General features: G+C 37.8%; 1 protein-coding gene across 2 annotated transcripts in view; it reads right to left on the bottom strand.

Annotated features, from left to right (window-relative positions):
• Positions 1–17091, bottom strand: part of LOC122889617 (hedgehog interacting protein) — a 94026-nt gene that overhangs the window by 67211 nt on the left and 9724 nt on the right. For both annotated transcript variants that reach the window (XM_044224947.1, XM_044224948.1), the window contains exons 3-4: positions 14374–14530; positions 13483–13684 (exon numbers count right to left, since the gene is read on the bottom strand). In XM_044224947.1, the coding sequence (XP_044080882.1) occupies positions 13483–13684; positions 14374–14530 (359 nt within the window). The remainder of the gene's footprint in view (positions 1–13482; positions 13685–14373; positions 14531–17091) is intronic.

Raw genomic sequence — 17091 nt, forward strand, 5'->3', positions numbered from 1 at the left:
CTTCTGGAATTCACTTTTAAGAAGCATGATTAAGTGGGGACAACTACTGGCCCTAAAGTATTTATGCTGAGAACAAATGTCTGTCAGAATTAAATTCTTTGTGTGTGGTGGTTTCAGACTTAAAAAAAGATGTGTGGCCTGATGAAAAGCACATATATTCTATTCACCAAATTAAATCTTAGAATGAATATTGGTTAATTGATTTATTAGGTTTTAAAAAAATACTCCAGAAATCCAAACAGACAACACAGCCTAATAAAGTGGAGAATGGATTTACCAAGTTAGTTAAATCCTTTTCAATCTTTTCTAGTCCAGTTTTGTCTTACACTGGAGGGAAAAAAGCATTCACATTATTTCAAAGAAAAATGAAAATGTCATTTAAACCGAGCCAAGAAAGTTAACTTACTTTAAAATTTTTGCAAGAAAATCGATTTCCTGATTAAAACAAATCTCCAGCTTTTCGTGTTTTTGATAGTGTTGACATGAACTATTTGGTTTAATATTAGGTTGAGATGGCTTTTCACATTTAAAAAAAAATTACTAAAGGTTAAAAGTGTGCAGTGGACAAAATTAAAGCAGATTATCTGACACTGTGTGTGGGATACAGCCCTGATCTCTACAGTGCACGGAAGCAAAGCTGGTACTTTGAATTGCACAGCACACATCTCAGTAATAACAGGGGATGAGGCATACAATTTCAAGGAACACCCACAATGAAAATTAGTCTTTCCAAACAGAGAATTGTTTTGGAAAAAGTTAGGTTAATTGGCACCATGGGATTTCTCTCAAAGAAACACTGAGCGCTGAAATCCTTACAAGTGCAAGTAAAATGATCAAGCGTTACCCTTTGTCCCTTTGCAATTTTTCACATCTAGTTTATTCTATCCACAACCAAAATTCACTTTTGTAGTTTCCCAGGCAGGTAGAAAAGGAGATCATGTGTTGCCAGCTGAATTTATAGCCTGAAGGACTGGTTAGTTAAAGGAGGTTCGGTTGCCAACAACAATGAAGAAACTCACTGAGTCTATCTGGGAATACTCTACTTCGGAGAGTAAATTATGGGTACTTTATGAGTCAAGTCATTATTTTATAATTTAAATAGTTAAAAATTCCCTGCAACAACATTTGCATGTCCCTCTTATTAGAGGTCCGTAGTTTTGTATTCTGTCATCGCTTTAATCCTCTCGACTTCAAGATACCTGGAATTGTCTTCTTGTATGCTAAATCTGAGTATAATAAAACTTTAAAAAAATAATCCTCTGACCCCTTTCTCCACTTAAATTTGCATTTCCCAAGGCACACGCACAGGCACACATACCGTATTTGGCTGTGGTTACTATTTTCAGGAATTATCATTTACAGCTGGCGTAGACTAAGCCCTCTTCTTTATATTACCACGATTGATATTTTCCTGTCATTTACAGCCTTTTGCTGGAACCCATTAATGTCCTGTGCTGCTAATATACCAAGTTTGAAAATTTGCTCTTTAAACCTATAGAAGGGAGGTATAAATTCAGTAAACAGCATATGTAAAAATGTTTATATTTAATAGGGTAATTTTTTTTTTCAAGATTTTTTATATAGAGAGAGACTGAGCATGAGTGGTGGGGACAGGGGTAGGGAGAGGGAGAATCTTAAACAGGTTGCACACACAGTACAGAGCCTGATGTAGGGCTCGATCTAACGACCTTGGGGCCATGATCTGAGCTGAAATCAAGAGTCAGAGGGTTAACCAACTGAGCCATCCAGGTGTCCCAATAGGGTAAATTTCTAAACATTCGTCCAAGTATTGATGCACCAAAAGTTGGAACTGAAAGGAACCTCACCTATCACTGATTCCTTCATTTACAGGTGAGAACTTAAAGCTTGAGTAGTCAATGACTGACTGACCCATGGGCACAAAATACATTTGCAGCAGAGCTGGGGCTAGAAGTCAGTACTCTTTATCTCTGCTTTACCCATACCTCTATGTCCTTGTCATTCCTGGTCTACTCTCAATGAGGCTGCTGCTGATCTTGTTTCAATAGTTCATCAGATCACGTCACTCTTCTGTTCAAAACCCTCCAGTGATTCCCCATTCCACTTGAAGTAAAAGCCAAAGACCTTCAAACATGCTAAGTCCCTACATTAAACAATGCATGCTTCCCATCCTGACCAACACACAGATGCGCAACTCTGTGACCTGACCTCCTAGAACTAATTTTCTCTTCCTTCCCTCAGCTCTGGACTGGTCTTCTCCTCAGCCCACTTTAAGGTTATAATCTGTCTTCACCTATAGACCTGTTGGTTTGAAAACTTACCACTCTATTAATCCCTATACCTTAAGACATTCTCTTGCCATTATAAACTGAAACCTGAAGTCTCACTTCGTGCTGAGTTACGTAGCTTTTAAAAGTTTAACCAGAATAACGATGACCACACAGAAAGGTGAGAGCACTTACTGGCCAGTGTGGTAGGATGCCCAGTAAGCTTTGCACTAGCAGACGCTGATGGCGTTTCTGCATCAGGACAAAGGAGAATAACAAAAAAAAAAAAAAATCAGAATAAAACAAAGTAAGCCCCACACTCTCCAAGACTGGGCAAGCAAAAAGCCTCTAGTGCCTGAGTCACACCGATGGCTTGTCTTTCCTATCATTCCCATGGATACAGTTGGGAGACTTGCACTGCTTTCAATTTCACGGAATTTGGGGCTAAAGAGGACCCATTAAACCAAGTCCCCTGACTTCAAAGATGAGGATGCAGAGAGCCCAGAAGGTTAAGGCAGACTGCTCCAAGTCCCAGAACTGGCAAAACTGGTACCCTGGTCTTGGCAGTGGATGAGTGCTCTTGCCACACAGTGAGGTGGGATATGACAGGAATATAACACAGTAGGGATCAAAGGTGTTGAAAATTGATGCTGTCACCAGAGGTTTTCCTTAGTAGTGCTGGTAATAATTATTTACAAGGGAAGAAACTCACTGAGTCGTTCATGTCCAAAAGTTGTGTTTTGTTTTTGTTTGTTTCTGTGCCGAAGTTTTATATGAATTGACTTTAAATCAAAGCCAAAAACTTAAAATAGACACACACCCACACACCTACACCCTCCCACCCACACACACTCATACACAAGCTTCCTTGGACAAAGAGATACTGTCTTTAGGTTGCAATTAAGGAGCTATGCCAGCTATTGGATAAATCTTTTTCAAGCTAGGCACATTACTGCGAGTCACAAAATCCTAAGATCAGCCCCAGGTGACACGCACAGAGACCCTGGGTGTAAATACATTATTAATGTCATGGGGTTAATCAGATCTTCCAAACCCCTGGAGATTTAAACAGAAGTTTAAATAGTGGTTAAAAGGGGAGGGGGAAAAAAACCCCACAGCAGACTGGATAAGAGAGAATGAGCTACATGGGTTTTTCAACCTCAGGTCATAGGCTTGAGTCCAGTCTAAGGTTAGGAACTGATAACTTATGACAGATGTTTGGTGACCTGTATGTGAGAGGGAAGTCAGTTCAAGCTTTGTTTCTCCTTTTCTGAACAGGTGTGTTCACGTCCTTCCAACAAAGATGTTGGAACTGTGAGAGCCTCATCATCCATTCTTTCGGAGAATGCCCAAGATTTAATGGGAATTAAATTTGGTTATCTTTTTATCCTTTTTAGAGTAATGTTTTCCTAATTTTTTCTATACTCAAGAGCCTTCCATGGTCACTGTGTACAGTTTTTTTTTTTTTTAAATGTGTTTTTTTGAACAGTTTCGAACATTTGGCTAATGGTTCTTAGAACAGATGTGTTTTCCCTATCTAGAAATAGACTGAGGTCGGATCTAATTTTATTTAGGTTTGTGATACACTTGGATCAAAGGTGCTTTAGGATAGGAGGCTGGTTTAGAAATACCTTATTAAAAAATTTTTTTTAAAGTAAAGAATTTAGCTACTTTTAAAGAGAAAGCCAGAATATTTGATATTTAGATGTTTGAAAGGAATCATCTTTTCTGAAGAATTTTTTAACAATATGTAGATTTTTAAGATCCTTTTGTCATAACATTTTTATATGAGCTTCAGTTTATTGGGTTCAGTTCACAATCAGATTAAATGATTGTAATTTCTAGCAACGATGGAATTAAATTCATTGATCTCTTTTTCTGTTCCTGTTCTACTACAATGTATATGATAGAATAATTGGCACATATTTTATCTTAAAGAACTATTTTTTACAGATTTTCTGTGCTATGAAATTTAGGCATGTGGAATTACGCATTATTTTAAAATGAGTGAATGGATGACCTTAAAATTAAATTATACATGTCATGCCCAGATAGAGTAAAATATAAATTCATTGGCTAAAGGATTCAAATTTTAACCTCCCCTTTGATGGTAATTCCTGAGAGCCATGGTGACCACATGTGTTGTCACCTGGGATCACAAAGTCATGCTGAGATAGAAAATTAGATGGTTTAGAAAAAAATTTTCTCAAGCTTTTCTCATTATATTATAGAATGGCCTCAATAAATAGCACTTTTTTTTATTTTTCAAAGCATATTTTGACAAGCAAAGTCCAAAGCTGATTTAATATCAAGGTAGTGACTCAGTTTTTAAAAACACTTTAAAGGGGCACCTGGGTAGCTCAGTCAGTTGTGCATCCAACTCTTGATTATGGCTCAGGTCATGATCTCAGGGTCATTAGATTGAGCCACGCATCCGGCTCCGGACTGGGCATGGAGACTGCTTAAGACTACTTTGGTGTTTTCCTTTAAAGTTCTCTCTTCCCTGATTTCATGGTACGTTTTACCGATCTGCTATTAAAAAACAAACAAAAAAAATTGTGGAGCAGTACGCTATGTCATGACATTACATGGTAACTTCGTAGCAACTCTGCCCAAGTGCTTTCCTTCCAAATCCGGAGAATCTACATCTATGCTTGGAGCAATAGTTGCAAGTGGGCAAAAATATGAGCCTTCTTAGTTTTCAGTCCCAGTATATTTCCTTTGCAAATCCTACAATTTATTAACTCTACGGCAGATTGACACAAACCAAGTTCCAAAATAAACACACAAAAAGACCTTCATTACTATAATATCCAGGTTGAGAGAAACTACTGTGGCAGCACAGAAATTCTAGTGAGAGGCTGCGGCCGTGCTCGGGGGTCGCCGCACTGTGCTTCGTCATCCTTAGGCATGTTCTCTGAGAACCCCCAGGAAGGGACTTTTGCGTTACGAGGCAGGTACCAAGGCCATCCGCCTACTGTCAAGAGCTGATGTTGCAAAAGTGAAGGTTTTGTCTTTCTCTAGTTACACACTGAAATAAAAGTATGTTCTAGCTTTTTCTTTTTGAACTAAAGAAAACTCACACACATACATCAATATAACTTTGTTTCCCTGTTCTGCCATGTAATTTTGGTGCAAAGGCTAACACTATCCCACAATTTCCGTAAATTACCATTCAATCCCATATTAAGGGGGCTGTTATACACGAGGGCATCTAGTTAACAGTGGACCCTGGAGCTTGTGAGTCATTCTGGGGGCTGGTCTTGTCTTCCCTCCTCCCCCCACCCTTTTCCTGTTAGAATGATAGATGATAAAAGCTAAAACTTTCAAAGCATTTCAGATTCATGTGAAATTGGACATATAAAGTGTGAGGTGCAACCTTTTATTATCTCTGTTCTGCAGATGAAGAGGCTAAGACTAGAGAGACTACCTCACTTGCCTAAAGCCAAATCACCAGCTCATGGTGTGGATGCAGTGACGGGAGCCCAAGTTTGTATGCTTGACGCCAGATCTAGGCCGTCAGCTTGCTCACTGTCCTGCTGGGACGAACATCGCCCATCACCAATCTCAGCTTCTATTTTTAGTTTAGTTTAGTAGTTAGTTAGTTAGTTTTTTTTTTAAGAGTTTAGTTTAGGTTTTTTTTTTTTTAATTAATTTATTTGACACAGATAGAGAGATCACAAGTAGGCAGAGAAGCAGGCTCCCTGCTGAGCAGAGAGCCCCATGTGGGGCTCGGTCCCAGGACCCTGGGATCATGACCTGAGACGAAGGCAGAGGCTTTAACCCACTGAGCCACCCAGGCACTCCCCAATCTCAGCTTCTTGAACATACTTCTGTCTTTCCTCCTGAGCAGTTGGCTGACTAAAGGCAGAGAGCAGCAGAGCACAGGGGTTTCAGAGCATGGCATCAGATAACTGTCTTGGAAATCTGGCTCTCGTGCTTGCTAGTTGTGTTAGCCTGGGCACTTTGCCTAACTTTGGGCCTCAGTCTCTTCATCTGTGAAATGGGATATTAATACATGCCTCACAGGGTTACTGTCAGAATTACAGGGGTCATCTATGTTGTGGCTTAACAAAGTAAGAGCTTAAAAAAATGGCGGCTATGATGAGTAAGAATGAAGACTGCAGGATACTTGCTAACAACACAGCTTGCTTGAGGTCTGGAGTTTTGAGAAAGAAAAGCTATTCAATGTCTCTAAAAGGGAGCGCTATGCTCCCTTCTACCATTTACAGGTAGTTTTGTGATGCCTGCTATTTTCTTTGCTTTCGATAAGACAGCTCCTGGGAAGCAATGACAGGTGGTATCAACAATCGCTCTTCTCTCTTCTCTTTCTAGTCAGATACTCTGAAGTGGTAGCAGGCACGTTCAGACAGAGGATTTTTACAAGTGGCAGAGTCTTTCTCTAGGGTCCAGACTTTTTAGTTTTCCCCTTGTTTTAATGATTACCATAGACTTCTGAGATTTATAGGCTCTATTTCCTCTGCCCTTCAGGTCTTAGATAAATATAAAGACATTAATGTAAGAACTTTCCTCACCTCCACTGTGACTTATGGGACCTAAAATGCAGGAGAAGGCAGGCCTTCCTCTGCTCAGCTGGAGGGACATTATATCTGCCTCTTCAGTTTCTGTCTCAGTAAAAAACATGATGCACGATGGAAAATAATTTATAGATTAAACTGGCTTATACCGGCATACAGCACATATATACACATCTATATTTATCAAATGTTTTATCAATGGGATTGCAAATGCCAAAATAAACACATAAGAACACCAGAAATGAAGACTAACTTAAACCAAACAAAAAAATGACACTGATTATTTCTCATCAGCAAGGGACTTTTTGCTTTACATTAAGATAATTGCTCCATGGACATTACTACTAGATTTGAAATGAGATTCAACTTATTTAAAAATTTAAAACTACATGATTCAGAGCGTATAGGGCATTTTGATGTAAAGTATCTGTGACACTCAATTATAGAAAAATAGTTGGGCTAATACCATGTCGTTACTACCTTGATATGAAAAAAAAAATAACTGTGGCCCAAATTTTACTTGCAGCTGTGCATTTTGCTTACATTTTAACTTAATAGTTTGGAACCAGAATGTTAAACCACAAAGAAAGGGAAGGCATTAAGAAGTTTTTATTTGGGGGCAGACTATTTAATTAACTTTCTAACCACTTTCAGAATGAAGTTGTCTAATAGTTATTCCCACCACTCATACATAGCAATTCTCTTCGAATGCAGTAATTTGACCCAAAACTTCAAAAATGCCACATATACACTTGGGTGTTTTAGGATGGTGGTTTTTCTATTGTAATATTTACCAAAGATATTTTATGACTTTCTTTCAAGGTAACACAGGCTTTCTTCCAACCTAAAGTATGCTTAAGAGCTGACTTCTAATGATTTTCTGAGAAAGTATTTGACACACGGTTGAATCATCGACATACACATTTGCGTGCACGCTATATACCCAGTGCTACTTTTGATAAGCAAATTGCTTTTTCTTCTGCCCTGACTTATTTCACTAGAGCAATATACTAGCATTTCATGGGCTGCCATAAGACAGCAAGTTGAAGGCAGAGGAAAACACAAAAGGTTAGGTCTCTGACAAACTTCATAGAAGTAGGACATCCACCCCAATGGGTTGATGAGCCCTTGGATTTCATTAAACTTTCGATGCTCATAATTATGCATGTGATTTACAAGCATGTGAAATCAGAGGCTGCCCCACTGGGGCTTGCCCCGGCACACCCTGCGTCCTCCTCCTCATACTCCCCTGGCTCCCGGGTGCCCGGGCCACTGTCTCTCAAGAGTCCCACCTCAATGGGCTCAGTCACCCGGACAATCAGCAGCTTTCAGCCTTATGTCCTCCCCTCCCCTGGTAAAAGGATTGCTTCAAAAAGCATCTTTTGAAATGAGGATCCAAGTAGATAGAAAGGGACAGGAGTCCAGTCACACTTGTTCCAATGATAGACAAGTCTTTTGGCTTTGTCTGCTGCATGCTGCTAGCCCAGAGGGCTGCTGTGGGTGTGAGCCTCTCCGTCTTCTGGCCGCTCATGAGAACTGAGTGGCAGAGAAAGCTGTGTGTTGGTTTCCTCAAGAGGCCACCCTGTGGGTAACAGGTGCAGGCTTGTGCTTCCTGCACACACACAAAGCTAAGGCTGACTTTCAGATCCTTGGTAGTCAGAAGTTTGGTAAAATTACGCTAGAATAACTTTTGGTGTCCTCGTCATTTTTACAGGGGTCTACAATATAAACACAAACTACATATTTCAGGAACAGGGATGACAGTTTACCAACTAGCTGAATACCAGGTTCCAAAAGGATCAAAAATGGGAAAAATTTATAGGCAAAGAAATTGTCCAATTAGAATTGTTGAGATTTTACAACATTCTTTTTCAAAACATTATATCAAGAATCTTACATGGTGCAAGAATGAACTCATCTTCTCCCTCAAAGTGGACAAGTAATACGTATAGGCCAAGGAAGCGACAAATGACAGTTAATATTCAACCATTTGCTCCCCGTGGACATTTCAGTAGTAGCACTTGGGCATAGTCTGGGCAGGGAAATGTGTCTCATTCAATGTGAAACTGACCCAGGCGTTTAGTTCGGTCTAGATCAGGGGCTCTCAAATTGGCTACACGTTGAAATTGCTTGGGAAAGCTTTAAAATCATACCAATACCTAGGTACAAATCCCAGATAGTGCAACTTAATTTGGGTAGCAGAATTTTTTAAAGGTTTCAGACAATTATACTGTGCAGCCATTTCTGAGAACCACTGGCTTGTCTTTCCCAAGGACTTCAGATAGATGAAGCTGATTCGAGCACTTGCCAGAAGGTCTGACTCAGAATTCAGCTATAAGCTCAATTTAAAGTTTTCAAACTACCGGTATCTTCTTTTTTTTTTTTTTTTAAGATTTTATTTATTTATTTGACAGAGAGAGAGAGAGATCACAAGTAGACAGAGACAGGCAGAGAGAGAGAGGGGGAAGCAGGCCCTCTGCTGAGCTGGGAGCCCGATGTGGGTCTCAATCCCAGGACCCTGAGATCATGACCTGAGCCAAAGGCAGAGGCTTTAACCCACTGAGCCACCCAGGCATCCCTCAAACTACCCAGGGACATAGATAGTATGATTTTTAAGGATTTCTCCCTTTGGGATAAAACAACAACAACAATAACAAACAAAGCATGTGCACACTCATACACACCCGCAAATGAAGATTTTAAAGGCAGTTCACCAGTTGAACACTTGGGTCATTCTTCAGTGTATTAGTGGTTAGCTTATACAGTGCACTACAATCAAAAATCTATGAAATCACTACATCCTTTTAAAACAGTTCTGACTCACTCTTCACTTGGCAATTTCACAAAGCTCAGTCTTCTAGGATTTGAGCTGTTGTGAATGGAATCATCTCTTCCCAAACAAATGACAGTTTAAATTCACAGGGCATGAGAATTTATTCCATTCATCCAACTCAACAATGTATTTCCTGTAGCAAAGACAAGTCATTTCTTTAGTTTGTTTTGCATTTTTGAACTTGGGTTGAATAGACATAGACAGTTACACGTACTGAAATCTCCCACAGTATAGGCAGCACAATATGGGTGTTTAAAACTAAGACACCCTATTTTTAGCTTCAGACAGGACCACTTAGGGAAGAGTTGTCTAAGTTCCCTGGATGACTGGCTGTGTTGATGGACTTCTCTGAAGTAGCTTTAAGAATCAGGGCTACTAAAGGTTCGAGGACACCAAGCAGGTTCTGCTTCTTGCCACAAAAATGTCAGTCCTTTACCAGGTGACAGAAATTCCTGTTGATTCTTAATTGACAATTAGCAGAAACGGAATTCCAGATTCCCTTACAGCAAGCACTAGCTTTCAGAAACTCTTATAATCAGGAATTCCTCTTTATGTTTGTTTTAATATACTCAGACGATCATTAATTAATATCATGGGGGGATCTCCACTGTGGTTTGTCTTGTTTTCATTTCAAACATATGAAGGTTAGGTTGAGTATACATTATTAATTTCTGTGATCTGAGTATTGCAATCAATACTTTAGTCAGTTAATAAGGCTTTATGCCTTCTCTTAGAATTTTAAAACTGAAAGAAGAGAAAGTGATATATATAATAATTTATGAAATTGCTATTTGTATTATTTACATTAAATGATTGTTGACAAGCACGGAATTCTGCCATGAACGCACTAACTATTCATATATCAAGAAGCCTGAAAAAATTACTGTGAAATAGGTGTGAAAATTTTTTTACTTCAGAAGTCTCTAAAGGGCATATCACAAAAATCAATGGTATGATCAACTCATGAATGTGATGGCATCCGCCCCATCATACCAACAGCGGCCTCTTCTAATACTTCCAATTCATGACTTGCAGGGGAAGTTCCATAGAGCCTAAGATAAAGGAGAGTTGTAGCATCACCTACCTGAGGTAACAAGGCTGTGGTCTCATTACTGGCTATACAGTACACACTCGGCTCTGCCATGATAAGGTTCCTATCTTATTGACATCACTAGTCCCAAACTCCAAAAGAATTCAAATATTGCGCTTTAAAAAATATGTTATATTATGTATTCTACAAATGTAGAATCACGGATTTTTGAAGTTTATTTTAAGCCCTGTAAGGCCTGGAACTGTCGTAGGGAATAAGGGACAATGAGGGTTCTACAGAATTTTCCAGAGGCTTGCAGAACATACCAACTGCAGAATCATGGCACTGTCATAATCTGCCTTATACAATTTTATTGCATGATGAAATATCTGCAGGTCGGAGAAGATAAACTTTCATTCACTATCCCAATGAATGGGCGTGAGATGAAACAGACACACTCTGAAGGAACCCCAAGAAAAGGCTGCCATTATTTCTACTGAAGTAGAAATGAGAACATTAGTTCTTCACTTCTTACAATGAAACTGAGCCCATTTCTTACACCTACATTTTATCATGCCTTATCTTTTTAATACCAATATTTTGATTCAAATATTCAAATTAAATATTTGATTCAAATATTCAACACCAATATTTTGGTTCAAATATTTATTGTATGTTATTCTTTCAAATACTTAAAAATATACTCTAAAACCATTGGCAATGTGTATCAGGGTTTATGTCCTTTGTCTCAGTAATGCTCTTTCTGTGAAGGGACATTAAGGAAGTCATGCATGATCAGGTTAAATAATACACAGGAGAATGATAAATCACATTACTTGCACTGATAAAAAGAAAATACCGGAGTCACTCTAAATGTCTCATAATTAGGAAATGGAACACCCAGAAGAGACAAAAACTAAGTTTTTGAGAGACGTTTTCAAATTTGGTAACATACTCATGACATACTCTTATGTCAAAAAAAAAGAAAGCTAAAAAGATGTATATATGATTGGATTTCAATTTTATTTTAAAGCTGCTTGGGAGAAAAGTAAAAAGAAAACGTGTTCTTGTATGTTTCCACATTTATTAATATGGACCTATATTACCTTGGAAGTCAGGATAAATTCATCTAATTTTATTATAAAAGCTGGAAGTATATCAAAATGTTAGTAGTAGTATTCTTTAACTGATGAGATTATAGGTGATGATTTTTAAAATACATTCCCCCAGTTTTTTCTTTCATAAAGAGTACATATAACTTTCACAGTAAGAAAAATACACTGCAGGGTGCCTGGGTGGCTCAGTGGGTTAAGCCTCTGCCTTCGGCTCATGTCATGATCCCAGAGTCCTGGGATAGAGCCCTCCATCGGGCTCTCTGCTCAGCAGGGAGCCTGCTTCCTCCTCTCTCTCTGCTGCCTCTCTGCCTACTTGTAATCTCTGTCTGTCAAATAAACAAATAAAATCTTTAAAAAGAAATACACTGCTAGTGAGTAATATACGTGCTGCTGCATCTTAATTCTTTGCTCTTTAGGTACCACTGGTGGTGAATTATCAGAACACATTTCAAAATGTACTTATTAAAGTCTTATGTGCAAAACACTAATGCTTCATTTTAAGAGACTTTTGGGGATTTTGCTGTGAATTCTAATGAAAACTTTTATTGGGAGAAAGTTGAGACTACTGACTTCAACAGATTTTCCAAATGATCTGTGTGTTGGTGCTGAAGCCCTTTTCCATAAATGATCATACGTACCATAAAGTACTTCTCTTATGCAGGATTTCTTGGTCACAGAGTCACAACACACACCTGAATTTGGGTGCTACCAACAACATGGAATATATAATCTCTGTATTCTAACCGAGTCATCCTAATTATTTTATTTTATTTATTTATTTATTTATTTATTTTTTCATCCTAATTATTTTAGATGGCAGGTAATGAATCGACATCAGGAATGTACCTGTTTTTTCCTGGCTTATTTCTTCTGGTTTTGATGTCCGTACCTTTGAATAGAGCTCAACAAAGCAAGGAGTTCATTTCTATATGAGTAGAAGAATATACATCCTCCTTTGACTTTTCTCCCCAGGTAAGAAATACAAAAGACAACCAGTTCTTCTCAAATCACACTGCTACTTTGTTTCATTCTAAATTAGTCATGAGCTATTGAATGTGCCTCAATTTTAAAATGTCAGTTTACTTTACAGCTTCGTACTGCTAATAATATAACATATTATGCTCTTGTCAAACTTGACAGTAATTTTATGTATATACTAGGACATTATCTAACATGAGAATTCAAACTGGAGAAGTGAGAGAAAGCAGCATATGCATATGTAATTTTAAAAATGGCCAATTATCGATGAAAACATTTGACTTACCTGTAAAAACATTGTACAAGGAAGTCACAGTAAAGGTAGCATTTTTTTTATCACAGACACAAAAACAGATGCAGTAAACGAATGCTTTGCTGTTGCCAAAATAACCAAAAGAACTCTTTGTTTCTACCAGCAAGTGCTGATACACAATTCTAAGTATTATGCCTAGTAAACAACATTTAAACACATACTTTATAAAACCAGGTATTATTTTCAATGTGTAAATTACACAAGGAAAGCATGTCAAGATATCAACCTGATGGCACTGTTTAAGAGTCACCAAAGAACATTAAAAAGGTCATGTCACTGTCCCCAATCAGTTGTCGTAAATTACTGTCCCCTTAGGTTGTCTCCTTAAACATTCTTTCTTTTTATTACAAATACTTTCAGCAAGAGCAGGAACACTAAAATAAAATCAACATAGCCAGAGCAAAGAGAAATAAAATTTAAAAAGCCAACCTTTATTCCACTTTGAACAAGTTTGTGAATGTCCAAATAAGGCTCCTTGAAAATTTCTCCTTCGGGGGTAAGTATCTTCACGTAACCTTCTTTTTCCAGAATGAAGAGACGGTGCGAGCCATCCCCACTATGCAGGGCGCCGACAGGCTGGCGCAGCCCACTCACAACCTCCTGAATACAGAAGCAGTTGTGTTTGTGCTTTCTAAACAAATTAAAGAAAACCAGTAAGCTTTTCTTGAGGTGAAGGAGGTAAAGGATGTACTTGCATCCTTTTCAAAATCTATTTCCTCTAGGAATCAATGGTTTTGAGAATCATGACGTGCTGTTAGCCCAAAAGTCACCGTATGATTCTTTAAAGTTCTTTTCAGTGGAACAAATAGCCTTCTACCAAAAAAAGTCAAAGAGAGAATCAAAATATAAATTTTACAGATTTTAAAATTTCATGAGCTCATCATCTTATCTTTCAGTGACTCTAATTAAAATTAGCTTTACTCACAATAATTAAGCCTTACAGAAAGGCCCTCAGAGAGAAAGTTCTGAGATCTATTTATAAAACTCTGATTTGCTAATAAGAATTGCACTATTTCCATATGCTAACAAGAGCCATAAAGGTCAAGTTTAAAACTATAATCATGAAATTCACATGACTCACAGAGAGGCCAAACTCATAATAAAAGATTAGTAGTCTAAGCATTAAAGGCATTTAAGCAAATATGATGTTAGACAAGCAAACTACCAAAAAGAAAAAAAAAAAAAAAACGTCTGGAGGAGATAGCTGCTGGAATCAAACACACAGACAGTTGATTCACTATCAAAACCACAAAACTGGTCAGTTGGTGTTTTGTTTTTGTTTTTGTTTTTTAAGATTAAAGAGCATTTATCTTTATGAACCTGCTGATCTCTTCCACTTTGTCATAGTCTTCCATCTGGTCCAAGTAGTTAGATGCTGGTCCTCTGATTTGTTTTCTTGGAAAATCTGGAAAGCACAACCCACCATCTTTTCTTGCATAGTAAAAACAAAACTCTTCAGCAGTAGTTTGAAGGAAACCTTTAAAAAAATGCAGAAAGACTCATTAGAAATATTTAGCATGACAGTAAAAATGCCCTATTTGAAAGATAACATATGGGAAACATTTTTTAGAAAGTATATGAATATTCTAGGAAAATAATAAAAAGAGAGGACTACTTTTTGGCTTGGGATTTCCATTTTTTTTTAAATCAAAATTTAAGAATTTCTGTTAAAGTGAAATAATATGGCATGGGATATCTTAAAAGACTCATACGGAATACACAGAATCCAAATCCAGCATTAATCTTATTGCACTGACCCTTTGCAAGCTTCCTCATTTACCATATGTTGTACTTGTAAGTTTATCCCATCACTGGTCAGCACTTCTTCCCCCTACCGTAGCAAATAACATCCTAAGAAGAACACACTAGAGTCAAGAAAGAAATAGACCATCAGGTGCCTATTTGGGTCATTTTATAATCTTTTTCTCTGTCACTCACATGTGATTGAATAATAAATCTACTGACTATCACAAGGCCCTTATATGTCGTAATAAATGACTGACTCACTGTGACGGTGTTAAGAACAGAGCCTCCACCTTCAAATATGTATGTGCCTTTTTCCTACGCATCGCTTACAGAAAATAATGCTTATCTTGTAATATAAGAACTATATTTAAACTATCCCTTCAGTCTTCTCAATCAGAAAGCTGGTATGCCACCCTCACTGAAAAAAAATATGTCAAGTCAAAACAGAAATGCAAAACCGACTTACTTAAAGGGATCTAAAAGATGTTTTCTCTTCTTTTACCGATTAAGAATTTTTTTAATCAAATAAAAACAACTATATTTACTAAAGGAGAGGAGGACTTCATGACAAAAAAAGAATTTTGACATTATTTTCACAATTTGAGTAAATAAGGTATTTTTTGGGGGGGGGAGGGCACATTACTAAGATTTCTTCCATATTCTGATTACTTCTGCTTTCAGAATATGATGTTACCAGAGTCAACCTTATGTGATGTCCTAACTTCCTGCTGCAGGTCTCATATCTTTAACTACACATAACACTTTGATTTTTACCTAATAATTTAGATTATTGTACATATAACAGCTTTGTGATGAAGGTACTTTGTAACTTGGCTGATGTTTAGAAGCTGTATAATGGATTCAGGTTTGCAAGGATTTCTAGGAACAAGAACTGGGGACAACCAAGTGAGACTTATCCGTGGAACGTGAAAGACTAAAGGTCTATTTTCTAGGAGCTTGACTTGGGCCCTCTCAAACTTAAAACTAATCTTAGAATTCTGAGAGTCCTGATGTACATTTTGACCTAAGTTTTGGGTAAAATGTATCATCCCTAAATTTCTGAGACAGACTCTTCAAGACCAGTACGGGACTAGGCTGTTAGGAAACATCTTCTCCTTGGAAATCAGGCAAGTGAGAGCAGATGTCCTTGGGAGTCTGTGTGTGTGTGTGTGTAGGGGTGGGGTAAGGGTGAGACTGAAAGGAGGCATGGCAGCTGGGAGGGGTGCTTCATGGGAGGGGCAAGGCAGCTGGAAGGAGGTTATCTTTCTTTGAAAAAAAATTCAGGGATTAGAAATTGGGGAGAGGAATGAAGGCAGCAGCATTTACCCTTCTTTAGTGATTCACTGTTTACAAAAGATGACTTTTCTCCTCGGTTCTTTCCTGGCTAAGCACATAGATGAAAACTGCTCAGTAGTGTTGAACAAGACTGTTTGATGTAAAAAGAGAAGGAAAACTGCGTTGCTAAAGCAAACTTTTTGCAGTTTTGGACTCGATCTTTTTCTGGGGAGACACACACACACACACACACACACAGCTCCCATCAGGCATCAAGATCTCCATGCCAATATTATGCATGCAGGAATACTGTCATAATATGGATATATTTATAACTGAATGTGTAAATGAGAAATTTTGCTTTAATATGATCTTTGTCTGCAAGATCACATAAAAATTTCAAAGTGAAATTGGTAAGAAATTTCAAGTTTGCTTTTTAAGAAATATCTCCATCCAGGATTACTGTCTGCAAACCAATACCATCTTAAGAAAAAATTAACAAACAATGCTGATGGCTGATTCCATTCTACAAGGTTATTAGCTGGGGACAAATGTGGAAGTGACAAATCATTTTCAAATGTAACACTTGAAGATTAAAGAGTATAGATTCATAAGCCCTATGGCTCCAAAGGTGTTCTCTTACCAAATTAAAACAAAAATGGAATTAACAGTGAATTACTCCTGGCTTTTTACAGAATCTACGCAAACTGAGTAAGGGTAAAGGAGGGAGCCAACTCAAAAGACACATAAAAATATGGACACTTTCCTCCTAATTACAATATTTGAATTGCAACATCTTATACTTTTGTTAATAGTTTACCTTAAATGATCTGATTTTGTGGACAGTGATGACTAGGATATATTTTCCTGTGAATAGCTAAAAGGGACCTGGTTTCAGGACACTGGGTTTACATTTGTTTATTGTCAGGGAAGATATAATTCACCAAATGGTACCCTTCTATTTGGGACAATAACCCGAGCGGCATTTTACCGAAGGTGGGTGTTAAGTTCACCTTG

This window comes from Neovison vison, chromosome 11, assembly GCF_020171115.1.
Source record: "Neovison vison isolate M4711 chromosome 11, ASM_NN_V1, whole genome shotgun sequence".
Lineage (NCBI taxonomy): Eukaryota > Metazoa > Chordata > Mammalia > Carnivora > Mustelidae > Neogale > Neogale vison.